Source organism: Seriola dumerili, unplaced genomic scaffold, assembly GCF_002260705.1.
Source record: "Seriola dumerili isolate Sdu_G_001 unplaced genomic scaffold, Sdu_1.0 BDQW01000073.1, whole genome shotgun sequence".
Taxonomy (NCBI): domain Eukaryota; kingdom Metazoa; phylum Chordata; class Actinopteri; order Carangiformes; family Carangidae; genus Seriola; species Seriola dumerili.
In genome coordinates this window covers 3717141-3739902 of record NW_019174328.1, presented here as the reverse complement: position 1 = coordinate 3739902, position 22762 = coordinate 3717141, and the positions used below count along the sequence as shown (strand labels likewise).

General features: G+C 40.9%; 3 protein-coding genes across 4 annotated transcripts in view; 2 read left to right on the top strand and 1 right to left on the bottom strand.

The window, feature by feature from the left end:
* The window catches only part of stk32c (serine/threonine kinase 32C), a 78946-nt gene extending 74762 nt beyond the window's left edge, over positions 1 to 4184 (bottom strand). The window contains exon 1 of the mRNA XM_022743647.1: positions 3874 to 4184. Coding sequence (XP_022599368.1) covers positions 3874 to 3955 — 82 coding nt within the window. The 5' untranslated portion in view covers positions 3956 to 4184. The remainder of the gene's footprint in view (positions 1 to 3873) is intronic.
* Positions 4185 to 5488: 1304 nt separating this feature from the next.
* lrrc27 (leucine rich repeat containing 27) lies at positions 5489 to 11852 on the top strand. The gene is made up of 11 exons (XM_022743911.1): positions 5489 to 5627; positions 5841 to 6119; positions 6303 to 6433; positions 6775 to 6833; positions 7213 to 7365; positions 8264 to 8465; positions 9466 to 9606; positions 9961 to 10066; positions 10692 to 10789; positions 11403 to 11523; positions 11627 to 11852. Exons 2-11 carry the CDS (start codon positions 5907 to 5909, stop codon positions 11738 to 11740), a joined length of 1338 nt encoding a protein of 445 aa, XP_022599632.1. The 5' UTR covers positions 5489 to 5627; positions 5841 to 5906; the 3' UTR covers positions 11741 to 11852.
* An 870-nt stretch (positions 11853 to 12722) lies between these two features.
* Positions 12723 to 21923, top strand: pwwp2b (PWWP domain containing 2B). 2 transcript variants are annotated; one of them, XM_022743626.1, is made up of 3 exons: positions 12723 to 12937; positions 15160 to 16887; positions 19995 to 21923. In XM_022743626.1, the coding sequence occupies exons 1-3, from the start codon at positions 12798 to 12800 to the stop codon at positions 19999 to 20001; spliced, it is 1875 nt and encodes a 624-aa protein (XP_022599347.1). In that variant the 5' UTR covers positions 12723 to 12797; the 3' UTR covers positions 20002 to 21923. The 2 variants fall into 2 exon arrangements, with proteins under 2 accessions (XP_022599347.1, XP_022599348.1); XM_022743627.1 differs by having other exon boundaries at positions 15160 to 16891.
* The last annotated feature ends 839 nt before the right edge of the window (positions 21924 to 22762 follow it).

The window sequence follows — 22762 nt, the reverse complement described above, 5'->3', positions numbered from 1 at the left end:
CTTTTTATCGACTCGATCTGTGCAATTCATCTGAAAAGTAGATCACATGCCAAAGTAAGATTGTCCACAATAAGATCATCAGTATCCACCTAATTTCAACAGATTGAACTGCTAATTTTCAGCTGTGACCATGGAAAACATTTGTCAGAAATTTTAGCCTTTCCTGTTTTACGTGATTATTACATATTTATTTCTGAAATTGATGACACTTTGGTAGATTAAATGTAACTCTCATATTACAAATGTGAAGTTTCTACAATGGAAATACTCAACAGTCTGAACTGTGGCCACACTCTGCGATCAGATGATACCGCAATATGACCACGGCAGTATTCCCTACCTATTGCGTTACTGCTAAGGCCAATTACAGTGGACCTCTGCTGTGGCAAGTGGCCAGTAGCTGCAGGCAGCCATGAAGTTGAGTTGAATAAAGAGAGTGGGAGAAATAGAGAGTCTGTAACAGAGATGAAAGAAAGTGAGCGCCTCAGTACTCAGTGCAAGTAATCAGCCATCTCACTCTGCATCTATCTTTATCCTCAACCAAATCTGCTTTCATTGCCTCATATACTTATCCTTGACGGGAAGAGTAGTCACGCACATGCTCAGACATTCAGGCACACACACACACATGCGCCTACACAAAGAACAGAAGTTTATTGTCCACAGAAGTGGAAATTTGCCTTTGGCTTAACAAGGAAGATCAAATGGATTCAACAATATAACAACACAATAAACAGACAAAACAATTAACAGCATCTTCTGCATGCACAATCACGCACACATTTTTGCATACTTTCTAAATCCTTTGGAGCAAAAATAACAAGTGCGCCAAGTCCACACCCATACTGGATTAAAGCAGGCATTTGTCAATTTCTGCACTCTCTCCTGAATACTGTAGCACATTCACAACAAGTACCCTCTTTCAAAAAGCAACAAGCCAGTGCTGTTCTTAGTTTAGATGAGGACTTGGACAGAGTGAAGTGCTCCTTTGTCTGGAGCATGGCCAATAGTTAAACTAAACAATGTCTACACTCAGTCATTCACGTCATACTGTGTTAACAACTTGTGGAGTAATTTTACTCAGTTACAGTGCGGCTGCAATTGGTGATTGTTTTCTTTATTGGCTAATTAATTTATATTTTTTTCCACCGAAAGGAGTCATTATTTTGTTCATAAAATTAGAGAAAAATATTGATGAATACCCACATGAGGTTACAAAAGCAAAGTGTTATGGGCTTGCTGCTTATGAAAAAAAATAAAGTGACTTCAGGCATCTAAAAAATTATCAAATTAAACAATCTGAGAGGAGAATTTTCACTTTTAAGTCTTTGTTTTAGCTCATCCAGTGACAAAGGGATCCAAACTGCTTCCTTTTAAAGCAACAGTCCAACATTTTACATTCATTTTGTTGCCAAGAAGTAGATGTTTTTGCAGTAAATATGAAGCTATCTCCAGCAATTAGTTACCTTAAATTAGCAGAAAGACTGGGAACAGAGGGATACAGTCCGCTCCATCCACAGATAACACACTCTGCCTGCCAGCACCCCTAAAGCTTACTTATTTTCATGTTAAATTGTGTTTGTTTGATCCATACAAAAACAATGGGTAAAAACAACATAAGGCGATTTTTATGGGGCGTTGTGTGCCTGACCATTTCTCTGTTAACCATAAAACCAACCTTTGGTTGTGAGAGCTTTCCTGCTGTTAAGGAGATGCTGTTACCATTGGACAGAACAAGAACGGAGCTCTGTCTTTCAACTAAATTAAGCTAACTGGATGCTGGTAGCTTCAAATATACCAGATATATATGAGAATAGTATCAATATTCTCAGCTAATGCTTGGCAAGAAAGCAAATTTATAACCAAATTTCAAACTATTTCTTTGAAGGTACACAAGCCAAAAAGCTTGGATACCACTTGTACAGGATGTGGTAGTTTCTGAAATTTAACATTTACTAATTTAGTAGCCAAAGAGAAAAAAGAGACTACATCTTCACCACCATTTATCTACCAGTGACTTTTATTCATCTCTCACCCTGACTGCTGTTATTTCAGTGAGTTTCAGTGAGAAAAGCAATGCAGCGATGATCAGGATGTGCACCTCAATCAATTCCACAGCCTTCCTTTGCTAATCAAACTATCTGCCAAAAAAGCCCTTTTGGCAGCTACGCTTGGACATCAACCTGACCACTTGATTATGTTTGCAGCCTTTTGAGCCAAACGCTGCTCTAATATTACTGCCTAATGTAGGCCATATGCTGTTTTCCAAGAAGCCAAGAGATACTGTTTCTAAGAGACCTGATAGGCTGCAAGAGACATCTATAGTCTAAGTCAGCATCCAAGCGCAGTGCACCGTGGTTTGCTCAGACTATTATCAGTGCTAGGCAACTCTTTGAAAGATGAGCAAGGTGAAAGAGAAGCAGCTGGTTTACAAAGGCTGTGTAGAATCGGTGCTTCACAAGTGTTCAAGGTGATCGGATTGACAATAACAGTTGTTTCTTTTTAAGGCATATGCGCCCAGCACATACTGTTCACTACGTGGTCAGCAGAAGATCATTTCATTGATGCATAAAAGGGACGCGCTCCAGATTACACGTAATGACATCAAATGCACCTTGGCACCAAAGAACAAATCTAACCTCAGTCTACGCATCATAATAGTGGTTTTGACAAAATGTAACTATCATGACCATGATGATGCTGATGAAGTAACTCACACTATGGCCAAGATCATTTCCCTAAGCCTCAGTACATGAATTTGGACTTTGATCACCTGCTCAATGAAAGGGTGAGGGCATACCACTTAGGGCTGTAGGACCTCTCCTGTTCTTTTCAATAACCGCTCCTCTCAATTAATGCTGGACACTTTTCTTGAAGGCTACTGACAAAAAGCTGTGAGCTTAATTGGGTTATCCTTGTATGCAATACAAAACACAAACACACACACACAAACACACACACATACACATACACACACACACACACACACACACACACACAGAGAGAAGCCATATGATCATATCCCTGCAGAGAAATGACCTCATTTACTCAAGTTTCGCCTGTAACTTGGCCAGCACACTGATGACAGCTCTGTAGCAACAGTGGATTTCTGCAGAAGTCTATCACACAGATTCTGTGATTCAATACTAAGCTTATGGGTTTCACTCCCAAGAGGCTTATTTCCCATACACTGACAACATATCATGAATTAACGTTACTTCCATGCATGACACTAATCTTGCCTTAATTATGCAATTAGCTCTCTGTCTTCAAATAGTCCCTATTTCAAAGGGTTCATTCAGGCATTAATGTATTTTCTCAGGTTTTTTTTTTTACAGTGACAGAGTGGTAGTGCTACACATTTTCCCTTGTGAGAATGATCTTTACTTTACCTGCACATGAGCTAATTTGCAGCAGGAACTTTATATTCTGTCAGTGTTCGTTAATTAGGCGTTCGTGAGTGTGATGAAAATACTATTTTTGAGGATGCTTGACTTTTTTATTATCGCCTGTGGAAAATAAAACTGACAGACAGTACAGGCGTCTGTTAGTCTGAAGTTGGACTTCACGCCCACAACATTTCCAAGACTTTCAAAAACCACCTTTGTTGAATATAGGGAACATACTTATTCATTTAGGATAAACTACAACAGCCTAAACAGCAAGTGCTTCTCTGTTGAAGTAGCAACTTTCACAACTTTGGTAGCTTTGGTGTCACATGCTAGTGCTAACTTGAAAGATGCAGTAAAAAAAGAACACTGTAAATTACACACTGATATGAACAGGGAGACTAACTGTTAGCTACAAGTCCTACATGTGTTTTAATTCTAGGTAGGTTCTTGGGAAACCCGCGTTTACTTTTCCATCACTTACCATCTTCCTTTTCATCGAAAACTGGTCTCTTTGAAGAACTATTGGCTCCCATCCTCTTCTTCCACTTGCCCCAGTGAAACATTGATGCTCAGATTGCATTCCTTGCCTCTTGAAGAGAAACTACAGCTCTGTGTTGGACACCCTCCTCAAAAGACAGTATGAATAACCACACATTTCACCAAAACCATGTCCGTTATTTCGCTTTACTTATCCGTTATTTAATTCTGCCGAAAATTTGAGCACCGCGAGTTAAAGTCTTTCAACACCAGGAGAAAGCAAATGTAGCAGGTACCAACGGATTGCCAAATATCTTAAAAGAAAGACTATTCAGTTTGTTACTGCTGCAGGTTAATGTAATCACTCGGTACTGGTATTGTTCAGTTGTCTTCCGTAGCCTACCAGCACAAACCGACAGACTTATGTTTGTCGGGGCTGTGAGTAAAAGCTACGTCGACTTTTACATAGTTAGCTAAAACGAAACAGGAAGTCAAGCTATTTGGCATTGAAAATAAAAGCGTAGACACAAGCTATTATACTGAAATCACTGAAGTCACCTCAAATCAGCAGCCACTGGTGGTGGCATCATCTAGATCAATTTAAGAATTTAGAATGCAAACAGTAGGCTACGTGAACTTCGATTAATAGATAGATCAATTAAATTGATTAAATTATTTACGTTAAAGCTGTTAATAGTCTCAGTTTCAGTCAATTTAGATTACAAATTAATATTATAAATCATAAGCAATATAACGTGCAAAATTGATTTAACAGTGATTAAATGCAGTCTTGATATATAAACATTTACATATATGTTTAAGGGAATGAGTATGATTTCAGTCACATACTCTGTAGCCTATATAAAAATAACACGTTTTCTACTATGGCATGCATCTAGCCTACATAACATGTAAGTGCCCTGTAGTTGAACAGAAAAAAAAAAGTTTTGATTTATATCCTTCAAAAAATCATTCTAGTGCAGTGTAATCGTTGTTTTTGTGTTTTTACTGTAACCATTTGCTCAGGAGACTTTTATATTGAAAGTAAGAACCGGAAGCTCCCCATCGGTGTTCTGACTAACTTGACACTTGTGAGAGTAGTGTGACAGTTGCTGGCCAGTGACTGTAGTCGACGTAGCTCTGTATCACACACTGTCATGCATATCAACATATAAGGACCAGCCTCTGTAGGTGAAGCCAGGATAGCTCAGTACAAACGGGAGTGTTGTCATCTCTTGTTACCAGCAGAGAACTGCTACTATCCCCCAGCCTAAATGAACCTCAGTGAATTGTTCCACAATCTCATTAGAAGATGGATGGGTGGTGCCGGATCACTGAGGGGGAAAAAGGATTTAACACTTTGTCTTCAATCTGCACACCAAAATTATTTACTCCTGTTGCTGCCCTGTTACACTACTGCACATTATAAAGTATGACATCTATAATGTTGTTCCTTGTAGCCTTGGTATTGACCTGTTCACCTTTACAAAGTATTGATACGTTTTGCAAATTTAATTCAAGAAAGTCTGGTTGATATAATATGAATGCAGTTCGCCCTGTTTGCACGTGGACAGTTGCCGTAGTCAGTGTTGAGCGCGTTGCTATGGTTACGCCGTCAAACTCTTGGGACGGTAGCTAAAACTTAGCATAACATTTTCCTATTTCTTTTTTTTTTCTTCTTTTTTTTATGAGTTGTTTCTTTTGAGAGGACGCTGAGTGTGGTTCACGAGTTTACGCATATGTTCACTCAAATAAGAGGTAAGATAATACGGCGGTGGTTAATGTTAAAAGGCGGTCAGTAGTAAAATAACTGTTTGCTAATGTTAGCTAATGATAGATAGCAGCAGATAGTGAATAGCTAACATCTGCCTCTAGGCAAGCTAAAACCTCAGGTAAAAGCATTCTGCAGTTTAAACGAAACCTGTCCATTGAATTTGACATTTACACAGACTTTCTTGTTTTCAAACACAGGGAGGGAAATGCCAAAGAAAAAAGACTCCTGAACACCCTGGACAACATCTCTGCATCACTTCTACAATGTCTTCCCCTGAGGAGAATGAGGAGATCCCAGACCTGCAGCGAAGCTATGTCTTTGGGAATAGTGTTGTCAAACCACAGACCCCCCACTTTCTGCCTGAGGATGCTGAGCCACAGGAGCTTGGTGAACCCTATTCAACAGAGACATTGTGTCTGAGCAGAACTAAGCTAAAACATGTTTCGCAAAGTATTTTGAAAAGTAACACACTAAAGGTCAGTTTCAACTTTATTGTGCATTTGTCAACCTCTACACACCCAGCTGCATACTGTGTGCTGCAGTAGTTTTCAAGCAAAAAATCCTTCCACTAAAACATTAGGCCAGCATTATAATATCTATGTTTAATTTATTTTTCTGCATTATCTATTAATTCTAACTGCTCATTGTGTCATCTTCAGTATTTATATCTTGAAGGCAACCAGATATCCAGTATCACAGGTTCATTGTTCATCAACCTGCCCAGCCTGCAGTGGCTGGACCTCAGAAATAACCAAATTGTGTCGCTCCCTGCTGAAATTGGCTTGCACAGGTAGGCTACTTATGCAATTGCTCTTTGAAATATATGTTGTTTAATTCCAAACCCCTAGGCCACTATGGGAGTACGGTATGCTTATTTGTCACATTTCAGAACATTTTTTGATCAGAATATTTCTATTTTAGAGTGTTTCTGTTAAGTAGCATATGCTCTGAAAAATAAATATATGATTCCAAATTGTGGCAAAGGAGCTTAACATTATTATTTTATCTGGGTTTCTTTGACTAAAGCATATCTTGTACAATTTCCCCCAGTTCATTTTAGGATTAAACATGCGTCTTGATCAAGGCATTGCCCTTGCAATCATCTAATGAGCTATTATTTGGTTCATTTAGGTCTCTGAAAACATTACTACTAGAAGGGAATCCTATCTCAGAACTTCCACCAGAGTTGGGTGAGTTGTGTTCAGTCACCTCTACCAGTGAGCAGTATCTCTGCTCTTTGAAATGACAAGTTGTTTCATCAGTTTCAATAAGCCTGACTGGCAGCAAATTAAAATCAAGATTACGTGTGATGAATAACTAGTAGTTACTAATAGAAAAGACATACAATATGGTTTAAAATGTTTTGCTTTCCTTAGTTGTTATCACTGAAGCTTATTACTGCACTGTTGCTTGCATTAAAGTAATGAAGGTAATGGAGGTATGTACACCAAGTGAGCTTCATCTACTGATGCATTCATTGCAAAATAATCTGGATAAGAGTGTCAGCTGAATGCCAAAGTGTATGCTGTAAACATAATTATAAAGGATTAATTATTTACCTTTTTCCAGGAAATGTGATTACCCTGAGAGGCCTGAACCTGAGGAACTGCCCTATCACTTTCCCTCCGCAAGACATTGTGCACCAGGGTATCCAGGGCATCCTCCAGTACCTGAGGAGTGCCATGGTGAAGCGACAAGTTAGCATGAGGAAGGCCCCTGCAGGTGAATCAAAGGCACCTTAACTTTGAACAGGGCAGCAGCAAGGTGTTCAGTATGCACATGCATCCTAGCCATCTGCTCTTTTTGACAAAGATAGGACGGCTGGCCACAAAAATAGCTCCTAGCCCTGGTACCGCTTCACTGGTGTGACTCCTGTTCCCTTGGAGACGGCGCGTGCCACGCAGCTGATTCTTCTTTTCTTTTTTTTTGACACCCCTGTTCCAGCTCTGCAATATTTTTAGCCAGATGAAAATGATCAATAACCTGTGGGCTCTAAACAGGAGCTTTCTGTCACTAAGCACTGTCTAGAGATAATCACTGTGAGAAGCCCAAGACAGCCCTCCACAGGAGAGTCTGCTGCTGCACAATGAGCAGAGCCAAACCCCTCGATCAAAGGATTAATCTCCCTGCCCAAAAGTTATTAACAAAGACAGGCCTCTGGTCTCCATGGGGGGGAATCTCCTTTCCTTTAATTGGCTCAGAGTATAAGTTTAGCAAATTTGAATATACACCATTCATTTACATACAGCATTGTCATCAACCTTTTCCAGCTGTGATAACGCTGAATATTTAGTCTGTTTGAGTCTAATTATAATACATGTGGGTAAAAGTTACATTCAGCCATTTATTGTTTAATTCACTCAAAACTTCTTATTCTGCTCTGCCTTCCACATACAGTAGATGTTTAGTGAGGAATGTTTTACCTGCTATTATTGGTTGTGTGAATTTGCTCATAAAAAGCTGATAAATCTTTGCCTACATAATTGGGAAAGAAGTCTTGGTAATCAACTAGTTATCTGTACTTCCACTATAGCGACTGTAGCTGTAGACTGCAGTGTTATGGCTGGTGTTGGCTGCCCCCACATCACACTTGTATCTGTCATGGTTTTTTCATTGGTAGAGTTGCCAGTGGTGGAGAAGCTCCAGCTGTCAGAGCTGATGGGGTCCAGTGTGGAGGAGCAGGATGAGTCAGTGGATGAGGATGAGCTGCAGAGGTTTAAGGAGCTGAAACAAAAGATGATCCTACTGGACAGTGCTGAGCTGGGTTCAGTAGCACAGGGTGATAGAAACCTGAAGTCATGTCTTCATCCTATTATCAAAAGGTAAGTAAAGTAAAGGTATTAGGATGAAAGGAATAAGAGATTTTTGAAGTGAAAATTCTTAATGTTAAATTGTTTGACATTTTGAGATACGTGTTTATTTGCTTTCTATAAAAGAGTTTGACGAGAAGATTGATCCACTATTACCTCTGTACAATATAAAGTCTAAGCCAGGAGAATTTTAGAACAGCATAAAGACTGGAAACGGGGAAACATGGTTGCAAAATCTGCCTGCCGACACCTCTAACCTCATTAATGATTAAATTAATTATATACATACAAGCATATTTTTAACTATACACATACAAAAGTGTAAAAACAAAATGTCACCATTTTATGGGGGTTTATGTGCCAGACTGTTTCTTAGTTGGAACCAGTAAGTTAGTCAAGTCTCCATGGGGTTCCAGATAACTGGGATATATTCACACAGAACCCCCTGATGGCAGATGTTTTTACATTGCAGTTTTTAAACTATTTGAACAAGCAAGATATAAATTGTTATTAATTAGCTTCATCTTTGTTGTTGGGGAGGGTTAGGGTTAGGGTTGAGAGCAGAACTATTACTCTTCTAATTTCACTCTCTGCCAGAAAGTGAATAAGCGTATTTCCCCAAATGTCAAGTTGCACATTTAAAAAATTATAACAATCTTGTTATCTAATTGCTCCTACCATTGTTTTTGCACAATGGATCCAGGCAGCAAATATCTGTTAGGTATAATTCATTTGCACCTGTTCAGATATCTAATGCAGTAAAAGTGTTATTTGCTATCAAATAGTGGGACAGGGACAGGGGAGGTGAATTTGTTTTGTTTCAGTAGAAAACTTAAGTGCTGAGGTCTAGAGTTGTGGTGGAGGGCAAAGTACATGGCATGGTGCCTTGGAAAAGAATAACACTTTTTAATGACTTTCTCCACAGAGGAGACCAAGTGATAAAAATCTCCACTGGGACTCAGAGTTCAGGAGAGCAATAAAATAAAGTATTTTGTTTCAATTTATTTGTCAGAAAAAAGGCAACTACCAAGGCCGGTATAATTCCTGAGCTTCGCCTGTTTGACACTCAAGACTGGAAGAGGCCAGAAGAGAGGAAACAGGCTGCAATGAAAGAGCTGAAAGAGAAACAGGCTATTCTCGAGCAGAGGAGAAAGTAAGCTGATTTCTGCCTTAAGGCTTTCAGTTCAGTATAGTATTGTAAGTACCCTGTTTCTGTCCTACTACATTTTCACCATTGAATGGATGAACTACAGATTATTTAGGACTGGTAATACCACATGTAAGGCAGAATGTTATTTCATAGAGCAGAGCTACACTGTATCTAACTGGCGTTGGTCCAAGTGACCAACAGTAAGGGATCAATATTATGTCCACTATATAAAAACAGGGGAACAGTCAATGTTTACAGACCTTTTTGCAACCATTTAGAAACATTTGTCTGAGAGCCATTGCCCTTAACATAAATCTATTACAGTGCATTGTTATCTTGGATCTTGGTCTCCTTTAGAAGCCAAGAGGTTCTTCGGAACTGGCGCACACAAGCCAAGATCACACAGGAGAAGAAAATGTCAACGCGCAAGCAGAAGAAGAATGAAAGACAAAAAAAATCAGAGGTATGTGTGGAATAGATCACCTAAATGTCCACCTGCCAACATGCCAACCACAAGGAGGCAGTAGAGTATCACCTCTGTCACACTGGCTAGAGGACTATAACAACAGATATGAAATCACTACAAGATAAATCACCTTTAATGTTCTTGAATGGATTTTCAGGTAGTATCATAACAAGAATCAGTGTCAGCGATCCTTAATGATGATGTTGGTGCTGTTGAAGGCAGCAACAGATGCAGTGCCTGTGGTGGAGCATGTTGCACCAGTGATAACACAGCAGCAACACATACGTGCAGGCATGCACACACTGTAGACATATGCAGAGGGATGGTTTTCAGTAATTTGACTGTCAGCTACATTTCTATGCATGTAGCTGAAGAATATCTCATAATTTTTCAATGCATTCAACCAGCAACATCAGTGTAAGTATTCACTGAAAAATATAATAAAAAACAAGCCCATTTGGGTAATTTAACACAAGGATGTTGTTTTATTGCAGCTGTGGCTATAGGCTGTGTTTGTAGGATGTGTCACAACAGTTGTGTCATCCTATATGAACACAAGCTCTGCACTCAAGAACAAAATGTTGTTGTACATGATAATAAACAACTCCACTGTCTGTTATAGGAAGCAGAGGCAGATTTAGAACCTGATGTGGAGGAAAGCAGTGATACTCTGCAGAGGCAGATGTCCACCATGTCCATCAAAGAGTGTGAGGAGACCAGGTACATGGGAACTCTGGATGGCCAAAATACTAATACTGTCTACTACAGACCAAAAACATAGAAAAACATCCACAACATCCTCAAACCTAAACCAGTACTAGAATGAGAATTGCCCTGGGATGTTTGTTTAGTTTGTCCTGTTAGCTTTGTCACTGAATTTTTATCTCCATCTCCTTATTTTTGAAGGGTACTCTTATCACAGTGGAGTATAATGGTTTATACTTATATAATCTCATCAATTTAATTAATGAAAATTGTACTGCACATACTCAAATGTTTAAAAGTATTCATCAAATGACATTTTGCATGGTTTGCAATTGTGAGCCATGCAGATGCAGGCAGAGAGCTAGAGACACCTAGTGGAGAAAGAGAAACATACACCCATCATAGAACATCAGCAGTTTCCTTTGTTCTTCTTAAACAATATTATGCCTTTGATAGAACAGATAAACCAGATTAGATAGACCACCTTAGTCTTTTCTGTTTTCATTGATATAATAAATCTTAATTGAGGAGAAAACTATTAGTCACAAGCTTGCATTTTTAATCAGATGTCTACCATCCATAAAGACTATGATCTGAATATTCAGTCTTTTGGTTTGAAATTTTCCAGATCGGCCCGTGAGCTAGAGCGGCAGATCCGTGCCCAGGTTGAGAAGATGCAGGAGAGACGCAGGAATCCCAGGGGCACAACCAGCGAGCAGATGGCAGCGGCAGAACAAGATGTGGAAGAGGTCAAACCTATACCTCATTATTCACACATCTGATCCATATTGAACTCCTACAATATTGATCTGAATTTGTTTTTGTTGTTTTGATTCTTGTTTTTCATGACAGATGCGGAAGTTACAGAAGCGGCTTCTAGAGAGGAAGAGAAACCGAGGAAGAGATCCTGAAAATTGCTTTACTATCTTCACTGGAGACACCTGGCCGAGTTTCCTTGACAAGTGACAGGGATTATATATCCCTTCTGTTTGAGTTTGATGTTATTGATTTCATACTCAAAAGTAACTGTAAGGATGAATCCTTTTATGAATGACCATTGTAATGCTCATATATTAAAATATAGATCACAAGGCTGTTGAGAGAGTGAGTGAGTGAGTGAGTGTTTTGAAATTTACCATAGTATGATTCTTGTTGTCTTCATCTTTAAATTCTGCAAGACACTCTCCCTAATATACAAACTAGTCATGTTTGGCATTTACTTCATCTTATTAACATTTAATACCTCAAATATGTACAAAATAAAAAGGGAACTGTTGCTTATTCACTGTTTTAAGTGAAGCTATTCAGTCATTAAATGTTACATTGGCTCACAAGACACAATTGCATAAGCATAATATTCCCTGTGCCAGTTATAAAAACTGAATCACAACCTCACATTGTAAATTAAAGCTTAAAATATAAGAATCACTAAGGGAAATGAAAGAGAAATGGTTTGACAAATGTTAGTATAGTGCCAAACTGAAGAATTCAAAGGCAATTTTAATATATTGTATATTCAATACTCCTGTGAAAGTATAAATAATTGTAGCTGTACATCTTATGATGATTTGTTAAATACAGGTCATAATTATCTCACTTTAGTAAAAATATTTACGGCCGTATCGTTCGCCACATCATAGAAAATGCATCGATATTTTATCCATTTTCCAGTGTAATCATAGTGTACGTGTAGAACAAAACGCCATTAGGCTATCGCTGGGAAAACTGAGGTATTCCCGAGATAAAAGTCCGTAGTAATGAACGGCATCAAACAAGTCAAAGTGAGACAGAGAAAGGGTAGGCCTTGTCTTGGAGGATTTTTTGCTCCTCTAGCACAGAGAGCGTGATGTCAGCGGTAGCAGTACTGTTGTAATTGACTTGGTGGGGGTGATGGCGTCATTTTATGCCCTGGTGTAGCCTCCTGCTCCAATAGCGAAAGGGAGACGGATCTTTGGCCGACGCGACCGTGGCTCCCTTGGCCGGGATCGAGCACCGCCGAGCCGGACACTTCACCCCGGGAAACATGGAGGCTGTGGCCGAGGAGCTGCGGGCCGGCTCTCGGGTACCTGTCACTATCGATCAAATAGTTAACGATACACTGGTGGTGACGCTGACCTATCGAGAAAGGAGCTACACGGGGATATTACTTGATTGCAACAAAAAGTGAGTCGTATTTCTTTCATTTCCTTTATAAATTTATCTCTGAAATTAATTTGCTAAACTCTGCTAACGGCTAATCTACCTTTGATGCTAACAAGTCAAAGCTAGCTGCTTAGCTAGATGTTAGCTAACTGGGCCTCCATACAAAAGACTCATAGGTGACAAGGTAGCTATCTGCTAGCTTGCTGGCTAATGGCAAACTGGTATCATTTTAACCCATAATAAGGTGATAAAGTATGTTATTTTACTGTGGTGAGAAACTGTATGTCAAGATAGAGGCCCTGTCTACAGAGATTGTGAATGACTTCTTTTGAACAATAGCTAATGTCACTGGGTTCATCTCTAGCTTATTGTTAGCCTAATCAAATACAGAGCAGCTAAAACGTATTCAGAAAGAAGGGTAGGCCTTGGCTGAACATCATTCTGTAAATCAGTTATATTTTGATATGTATACATGCTGATGGTAGTGCATTGTGTGCTAAAATCTGAAATGATATTTTAATTAAAATAATCTCAATTACAGTTGCTGTTTAGAGAAATGGCTTGATTACCTTGATTACCAGTGACTTTTAATCTACAGAAACAATAGAAAATGACAATAAAGATACATGTGGGATTTGATGAATCACAACTGTTATGGTTTTACTGAAAACCTCTTTCTGATGACATCCAGTGACCATGTTAGTCTCTATGTTAGGTAGGAAAAGGTTCTTTCTTCTTTCAGGAAAACAATCCTGTTCAAATGAGAGAAACCATATGAGAGTAATTTCACATATCAGTGTCATGTCTTATCTTCCCCTCTTAGTGTGTGTCACATGTATAAGCCTTGTGTTGCTCTTAGTGTTGTACACCTTAAAAGCCAGTGGCTTTAGACTATTTATAGACTAGCAGAATCAGAATCTGACCAGCTTTGCCCCTTAGTATGCTTAGATGGTTTTTCATGTGAGAGCTCATACTGTCCTGAAAATAACCCACCCAAATGGGAAAAGACAGGCCTTGGAATAACTTAAAATAGGTCTATATTTCAGGCCTTGTCACTGACAAAATTTGACTTATTCTTCCTTTTCAGCTCATGGAAATACAGTTCCTGTCATTGTCTCACAGGTTTTTTAGGCCTATCATACAGGCAGATCTCCACATCTAGTTACACTGTACACAACATGAAATGGCAACAGTGCAGTGAATCATTGCTGGTCATATGCTGCGTCCTTGTGCTGTGCCTAACTAGCACTGTGTGTTCTTGTCACAGGCTGAACTGTTTGTGCCGTGTCAATCACCGTGAAGGCTAATATTCAGCTGCTTTAGCGACACTTATAAAAAAAGGTGAGAGGAACAAACCTCACCAAGAGACTATTATTTGAAGGTGCCTGCCAGTTACTTCTCATGGGGAGGAAAACAAGCTCCCCAAATGTGCACTAATTAATAATCTCACCACACATAAGCCCTGGGTAGACACGGATGCAAAAACAAACTGAAATCTCCTGGCTCCTACCCTACCTCTCTGAATCCCGAGTGATTCATGGGATTGTTTTTTGTTCAGTCAGATGTTGGGGAGGGGGGGGGGGGTTCCTGGGCATCCTGTAGTCTCTTTGTCTGCTGTCTCCTGACTAAAGCAGCACAGCCATGTTACTGTTGCCTGCCAGCCACCTCTCAAAGACTCCTTGGCAGTTGGGCCTTCTTTGGACATGTTTGCTGGTCCCAGAGTATGAAAAAAGAACATGTAAAATCACTCAAAGAGAGTCAGTGATACTATTGCTCCATTTTTGTGGCCTAAGGCAGCAGGATGTCTGGCTGCTTGTACAGCGGACCCCAACCCCCACACGAAAAGAATTTTCAGCATACAGGTGACAGGGAGAGTGGCGTCAGTGTGTCCAGTTAAAGTAAAATAAAATGCTAAAATAGGTTTCCCTCCTTGCAGCCTATGGTAGGCCACTTGTAGGAAAGGCTTTGAACAGCTTTGAGTATTCATTTCTCATTTGGCCTAATTGAAACAGCGAGGTGTTTGATTTGTGCTCTCCCACCGGCCTAGTTATCTAACATGCTGAAATACAAGTACGGCATTATAGTATCATTCGTGTGGAGGAAATTGCTCAACTTAAAAATTTAAGAATTGCTTGTGTTTGTATTGGCATGTATGAACTTCAGTGTAGCACGCTAACAAAGCTGAACGAGACGTACAGTTATTAATTTATTGTTTTGTGTTTTTTTTTTCTTTTTCATCCTAGGACTGGGCTCTTCTGTCTACCAGATTTCACAGAAAAACCTGGGGACTGCCCGATATCTAAACCAACTTGTGATTTCCCAGAAGTTCTGAGTGAGGAGCCGGTTTCCAATTCTCCCAGCCAGGCTTCACACAAACCAAAGGATGAAAACACTCTCCCTGAAAGCAGCATACCTACTGCACCTCTCCCCTGTCCCATACCCACACCAGTGCCAGCTGGACAGACTCCTTACCCTCCTTATTTTGAAGGAGCCCCCTTCCCTCAGCCCTTATGGGTGCGTCACAGCTACAGCCAATGGGTACCTCAGCCCCCTCCGCGACCAATCAAAAGAAAGAAGAGACGGACGCGAGAGCCTGGCCGTATGACCATGAGTACTATCCGTCTGCGGCCACGGCAGGTACTATGTGAAAAATGCAAGAACACATTGAACAGTGATGAAGACAGCAAAGATGGCATGAGCAACACCAAGACATCTAGAAAAGAGAATGCACTACAGAGCGATGATGACGGTGATGACAAGGACATCCCCTCTAAGCTGTCGAGAAAAGAGGATGTAGTTGCTACCAAGGACACTAAAAGGCGGGAAAATGGCACCAGCCTTGACAGCAAGCGCCTTAGGAAGGACAAAAGGGGGGAAGCTGATGGGGAGAAGTTCCCCGGAGGTGACGTGATTATCCCCCACAGTCCTGTCATAAAGATCTCCTACAGCACTCCACAGGGCAAGGGGGAGGTCATGAAGATCCCCTCACGCGTCCACGGTTCAGTCAAACCATTTTGCCCCAAACAGCTGGTGCAGAATGGTGTGGCAGAGAATGGCAAGGCGCCCTCTGATCCCACCAAGGAACAACGGCACATTCTAGATGCCACACGGTCTGGCCTCACTGTGTCCATTCCCAAACTCAAACTAACCAGGCCTTTCACAACTGTGGGTCAGGACTTGCCATCTCCAAAGATCCGCTTGAGACCCCCTCAGAGGGAGGGTGAGGAGAGTGTGGTCGAGTATGAGGCAGAACTTGTAGAGGGCACTAGGAGACGAAGCCCCAGGGTTCCTGGGCCCTGCCTCCCCCATTCGGATGACTCAGGGGAAGGCAAGAACTCTCTGGAGTTGTGGTCAGGGAGTTCTGGGGAGGAGGCCGACCGCGGCCACAGCGACCTCACCCTTCTCATCAATTTCCGTAAGCGTAAAGCGGATTCTTCTAGCCTGTCAGTCTGCAGCAGCGACAGTCTAGATGAGTCCAAGTCCTTCAGCTCTGATGGCACCTCACCAGAGCTGTGTGATCTGGCCCCCGGTGAAGACCTCTCTGTGACCTCATCTTCTGTACCTTCACGGGAGGACTGCAAGACAGTGCCGCCACTTACGGTGCGGCTGCACACGCGCAGCATGACAAAGTGTGTAACGGAGGAGGGTCACGCTGTGGCAGTGGGCGACATCGTGTGGGGGAAGATCCATGGCTTCCCTTGGTGGCCAGCACGCGTCCTCAGCATCAGCGGCACCCGCAAACAGGAGACGGCCAGTTGCGAGGCGCAGTGGCCCCAGGCAAAGGTGGCGTGGTTCGGTTCACCCACCACCTCGCAGCTCTCTGTTGCCAAACTATCGCCCTTCAGAGAGCTCTTCAGGTCCCGCTTCAACCGCAAGAAAAAAGGGATGTACCGGAGAGCAATCCTGGAGGCGGCCAAGGCTGTGGGTCACATGAGCCCGGAGATTACATCGCTGCTTTCCCACTGCGACACGTAGGTCAGTTTACAACATTTACACATGGGTGTATCACATCTTTATAGTTTGATAAATGTGTCAGTGTGCTCTCTAAGGACTTAAATAGGGCGGGGCATTAAAACATCATTAATCTCTCATCTGCCTAATCAAAATTATGTTGGTATGTTCAATTAATTAATTCCTGCTGACAGGCCGTAGCCAACCTCTTCACTGAACCTGGGTACAACAACAAATCACATCCACCCTACATACAAGCAACAAATCAGTTTCAGTTAGCATGTGCTTTTGCCGTTTGTGTGGCTTCACTCAAACAGAGGAAGTTTATTCACCAGTGTTCCAACTAGTATTTCTAAGTTATGAGATAAAGTCAGAGTGTCCAGGCTAAGTTGGAGGAAACTGCTCAGATGTTGGAAAAACTGCAACAGAGTACCAGGGCAGATGTCGAAAAGCTGGCACAAAAAGTAGATGCACTAGCAGTTTCATCTCCTGACAGATATACAAACCACGCAATATGAAGAGTGTATGAACAAGGAAAACAGCAGGCTATTACACAAGCGTTTGCAAAGCTCCACGTGTGTTTATTTTCACGAACACAAGCAAGAAAAGAATTAACAGTAATACATCTCTTTGCGTTTTTAATTGTAAAGTACGCAAAAGGTTCTGTGGCAAACTGACAGAGAGAAGACAGAGAGCAGGTAGGATGTTCATTGACCCTAATAAAGGAATCTTTCTGAATCTCCATGATCAAATTTTAAAAGTAACTTATCAACAACTAAGACACAAAAGTTTTAGTAGCAGAATAATTGATGGTCAGTCAGCAGCTGCAGCCTGGGAATATGATGAAGTTCTCCCTGAATTCATCCCAAATGAAAGTTTTGTGCCAAATATGCTCACTACATAAAGTATAAAAGCATAAATTTATAGCAGGAGAACATACGAAATGTTGATTAAATATTTATCTGACACTTTGAAATAACAGCTGGAGCCACCAGACTTTTACACCTTATTTTTCATGAGCTACATGATCCAAATATGGAAGTCTTGGTTCAAAATCATGAAGCTAATCAGCTTCAATTGTTGATATGATATGAATGAAAGTAAAAGGGGAGATTCTGATTCCTGAAACTGTGACAGTGTTTTTACAACAGAGGATTTATCACTCTGTTGGAGTGATTAGAACTACAAAAGGTATGACAAGAGAAAGATTGTACAGTGGTGAATGCAGTTTCTTCCCTCACAAATGATCTTTTGCCGAGTGCAGACGCTGGTTCGCAGAGAACACACAAACCCGATAACAAGCCAAAATTCAACTAGGTTGTTATCAAGTTACTCGCAGAATTAGCATTAATTAGCGACAGATGATATGACCCGCCGCCATCGCCGTTTGTCATTCTAAAAAAGGCCAGGGTCAGTACCAGCTATAAATGAGACGCTGCTCCCTGAAAGAGTTATACACTGCTCTCTTTTCATGAGAGCAAGCAGAGAGAGAGAGATGTTTAATTCTGATAAGGGAGTTATAACAAATATTTATTTTGCCAACTCAAGTGTCTCCAAGTCTCATATGCCTGTGATGTAGAGCCCTGATTTGCCAATATCACTGCATACCCTAAAATATCCTGCAGATTGAATTAGAAGCTATAAAGGTGTTATTCAAATCAACTAATAATATCACTCACTTTGGTAGATGCAAAGAGTCAGTCATATTTTTATTAGTACATAGAATTAGTCAGGCAGACAATCTTGTGCACAAGCGTATTTGTACAGGTATCATTATCGCTGTTGAGTAAAAGTGACTATCAAGTTGTGAAATACATTAAATTCCTCCATCAAATTAAATGATGTTATGTTAAACGCTAGGGGAATGTGAGCTGAGCAGCAACCTGCTTATTTAACAAACACTTTACCTTCTTCCATGCCGCCCGAGGGAGTTCTGCTGCGTTCATGTCATGGAACAGTTGATGTGTTGGAAGGGGGCAAAATAAACATTAATACCAGCTGTAATGAAGGCACTGGCTGTGCTGCTGCTTAGCTTGTTAAAACCGCTCATTTCCGAAAGTGAGCCCCGACAAATACAGCAGAGAGAACTGCTTTAGCACAATGAGAGGAATGCTAATGTCTCCGTACAGGGCTCACTGAATAGTTTCATGAAAAGTTAGTGATATGTAGCTTTGTGCTATTTTCTCTTGTCTCTCTGAAATATTTTTAATTTAAAGTGTTCACAGCTAAGTAATGGAGGAGCTTGTGGAGACGATGTGTATAGTGGATGTTTCTGTTGTGTCCCTCAAGTGAATACTTTGAACACACTAGGCTGGAAACCATCGCTAATGGCCTTCATGGTCTCCTGATCTCAACCCTCCTGAGCACCTTTGGGAGATTTTGGAATAATGTGTTACACAGCGCTCTCCACCACCATCATCGAACACCAAATGAGGGAATGAATGTTGTTCATCCCTCCACTAGAGTTTGCAATGAAGCTGTGTTGGAGGCTCAAAGTGGAACAACACCTTACTAAGACACTTAATGTTGGTTTTTCCATTCATTTGTCAGCCATCTTGATGCTATACATTTAAAGCAGGTCATGTCACACTATGGCTTTGCCAAGCTCCAAGGGAGGGGGCCCTTGGGTTCCGAGTTCATTGACCCTGTGTAGCCAGGCAGCAGGCCCTCAACACATACTCAAAGGTTAAATATTGTCTTTGAGTGATATGAGGGCCAGACAGGCAGCTCTCAACCCTTCTGTTGACTCTGTTAGGGGCTCAGTAGCCAAGAGGAGGGTGGTTGTAGTTGAGAATAAACACAGCAAGGGGTTAAGACGAGTCTATATTTGGTACTTTTTCCAGCGCTCATAAAGGAAGCGTTTTTCTTGCTCTGTCAGCCACACAGAGGTTATAGTCAGCTGGAAAGTAGCTGACATTCACTTCGTGGTGCCCCATAATCTGCAGATGACAAACCTGACATGTTGAGAAACACATCTCTCTATATGTTGAGCCTTGTACACAGTAAACAGAATTCCCTGCAGCAGATATACGACTTGCCTTGTTTGCTCATTGTCTTTACTTTGTGACTTTGTTCTCACCCTTCTTCTTCTTCTTCTTCTGCTTCTGCTTCTTTCTCTCTTGTGTAGAGGCTGAGGACTGAAGAGAGGTCTCCGAGGTTTTTCTGAATTCTCAGACTCTGTCATCAAGACCCAGGAGGGAATACGTGCGGTTGCCACGGCTACTATTTATATGCCGTTTTTTTTTTTTTTTCCCTTTTTCTTTTCTTTTTCACAAGGCTGGTGGAAAATGGCCGCCAAGGTGGAGTGTTATTGAGACTGGATAAGGGAGCAAAAAAAGGCCAAGCATCTCATGGTGTCCCATGAACTAAACTATTCCTCTTCTTTTTTTTCTTTTTTGTTTTGTTTTTTTTTTTTTTTTTATTTTAGATTTAATCATTTCAATAGAGCTGAATAACGACACTACAAGGACCCGAATGTATTTATTATCTGTAATGGTTTATTATGATCCATCAAGTACACGTTTCTACTACAGTCTCCCAAAACCTACCAGTCTGCTGCTGTCATCATCACGGTCCTCGCCGCCGATGTGTTCACTACGAGGTCCAACTCGTCCAGCCAGAGGAAGCCAGTGGCGTCTTCAAATACCCTCCCCTCAACCACGAGACATTTTTACCATGATTTGAAAAGTCTTACCTTGAATCCTCTGACTTCTCAAAATGTGAATGGCTCCATCCAGAGACAGTAGTGACTGTTCCAGCTCTTCTAGCGATCAGTGTTCCATCCTCGTAGCCTTTTGAGACATTAGTTGGGTTTGTGGATGTATTTATACTGAACTCTTATTCCTCTCCAGAATCATGTTGTGTCTCTCTTCCATTTCATTTTTTTAACTTTAGGAGTGTCACATCGGCGTACTTACCCCTCCCAACTCTTTCCTGAGAACCATTTTCACATCACTTTAATTATTTAAAGCGTCATGTTTAAGAAAAAAGCACTTTATCTGTACCTTGGTGGCCTGCTGTAAGCTCACTGTCTGAAACACTATTGCGAGATACAGCCCTGATAGGCAGCAGGGGAGTTCAGAATTCTTTGTGGTTGACTATCCATGGCCTTGGAGATACAAGAGATACAAAAAAAATCTTTTTTTTTTTCCTTTTTTTTTAAATCTTATTTTATTTTATTGTACGATTTTTGGGGACACCAGACACAGATGGTTGTGTACACTGTATTCTCGCATTCGTCTTGGGTGTGTTCCTCTCTCAGCTTATTTACTACACACACACACACTACAAAAATCCGTGTTTTAACATTTCCACTGGAGAAACATGGGTGAACAAATGTGTCAAAGCCCCCTATGCATTATCAGTTAAAGCTTTATGAGTGACTTTGGGAGAAAAAAAAAATAACATGCTGTAAGAATACTGTGAATTCAACTGCTGAGTGTGCTGAAGAAAAGCTCTCTACTAGTTGGAGCCTGCAGTTATATTGAGTCATCCGGCAAAAGCAGACTGCAACGCTGACCTTTAGTGACCTTTGTGTTGAAAGCAGCACTGTTGGAATAGGGGGAGGGAGGCAGCAAAGGCAAGAGACCACGGCTGTCAAGAGCAGCCCGGTCTGAATTTAAAAAAAAAAAAAAAAAAAAAAAACTTAACCGAAGATTGCACACAGTCACGCTCAGCCAACCAGCCCGTCTCCTTTCTGCCTGTCTGGGAACTTTTTGTTCAGATTGAGGCTGAAAAACTGGGCTCTCACTGATTGTCAATGCGAGAAGTGTGTTTACTACAGGAGCGGGAGATAATGCACTCCTCCCATTTTTGATAATCTGTGGTTTGACCATTTGCTATCAAGCCCAGCTAGTTTCCAGGCAGCCTTACACACCGAGGAGTGGGAGAATCTACATCTATGTATGCCTGAGAGGGGAAACAGTCGTCAGGATTTTCCCCATGTATGAGCAACATGGCTATCTACTGTTGCCCACGTTGGTCAATGTTATTGGCTACTTTTTTTTGTTTTCTTTTTTTACATGTACTGTACATAAAATAAAATATACAAGCAATACCTGTGCTGTTGTGAGTCAGCCTTTGATATTCCTTTTTTATTTTAAAGGGGCCAATACACCAAATTTACACATGAAGTTCAGTTTACTCATGAGGAACACTACTCCGCCTGTGAAAAGTTGTATTATGTCTGTGGCTCTGCAGGTTTCCACATAAAAAAAAAAAAAATTACCCTGTTATGTCATCAGGATTTCAGCTTGTGACCTCAAACTGTTGGTGTGGAGTTTGAAAAAATGAGGGTAAAGCAGAGAGGGTTTAATGAAAGATGCTATTGATATGCATTATGGGAAATGCAAAATCAAGCGTTTTCGGACCTTGCTAGTTTTACGTCATGGTATCTCGGCCTCTGCTGCTTCATTTTTGACCTTTCTTTTAATGTGTTGCTCACAAGTCCCCCAGCTTTCTGGAAATATACGAAAATGCCGATTTTTTTTTTTTAATTTATTTATTTATTTATTATGTTATAATTGTGAATTTATTACTAAGTGCCTCACAACCAGCTCCCATTTACTGCTGCTCTGCTAATTAGCATTAGCCATATATTTTTGTTTGCATATTTACAAGAATAGTTTGATACTTTGGGAAATATGTTTTTTCTGCTTTTTGCTTTGTTGCAGAAAGGTTGAGAAGGTTGATACTCCACTCCTGTGTGCGTGTCTGCTCGATACACAGCTAGAGCCAGCAACTGCTTAGCTTAGTTTAGCTTAGCTTAGCAGGAAAACAAGCTTGTCCGACTCACTGTTTTACTCCTTTAAGTTTTGTGCTGTGTAAACCAACTAGGCACGTTGTGTTAATCAGTGACCTTTAGAGGTGCCAGTACCTGGATTTTGTTACCTGCGG

Coding starts and splice junctions, on each gene's coding strand:
- lrrc27 (XM_022743911.1), top strand. CDS start 5,907: ATGTCTTCCCCTGAGGAGAATGAGGAGATCCCAGACCTGCAGCGAAGC. Junction 9,607..9,960: donor ATTCTCGAGCAGAGGAGAAA/GTAAGCTGATTT, acceptor GGTCTCCTTTAG/AAGCCAAGAGGTTCTTCGGA. Junction 10,790..11,402: donor AAAGAGTGTGAGGAGACCAG/GTACATGGGAAC, acceptor GAAATTTTCCAG/ATCGGCCCGTGAGCTAGAGC.
- pwwp2b (XM_022743626.1), top strand. CDS start 12,798: ATGGAGGCTGTGGCCGAGGAGCTGCGGGCCGGCTCTCGGGTACCTGTC. Junction 12,938..15,159: donor TTACTTGATTGCAACAAAAA/GTGAGTCGTATT, acceptor TTTTCATCCTAG/GACTGGGCTCTTCTGTCTAC.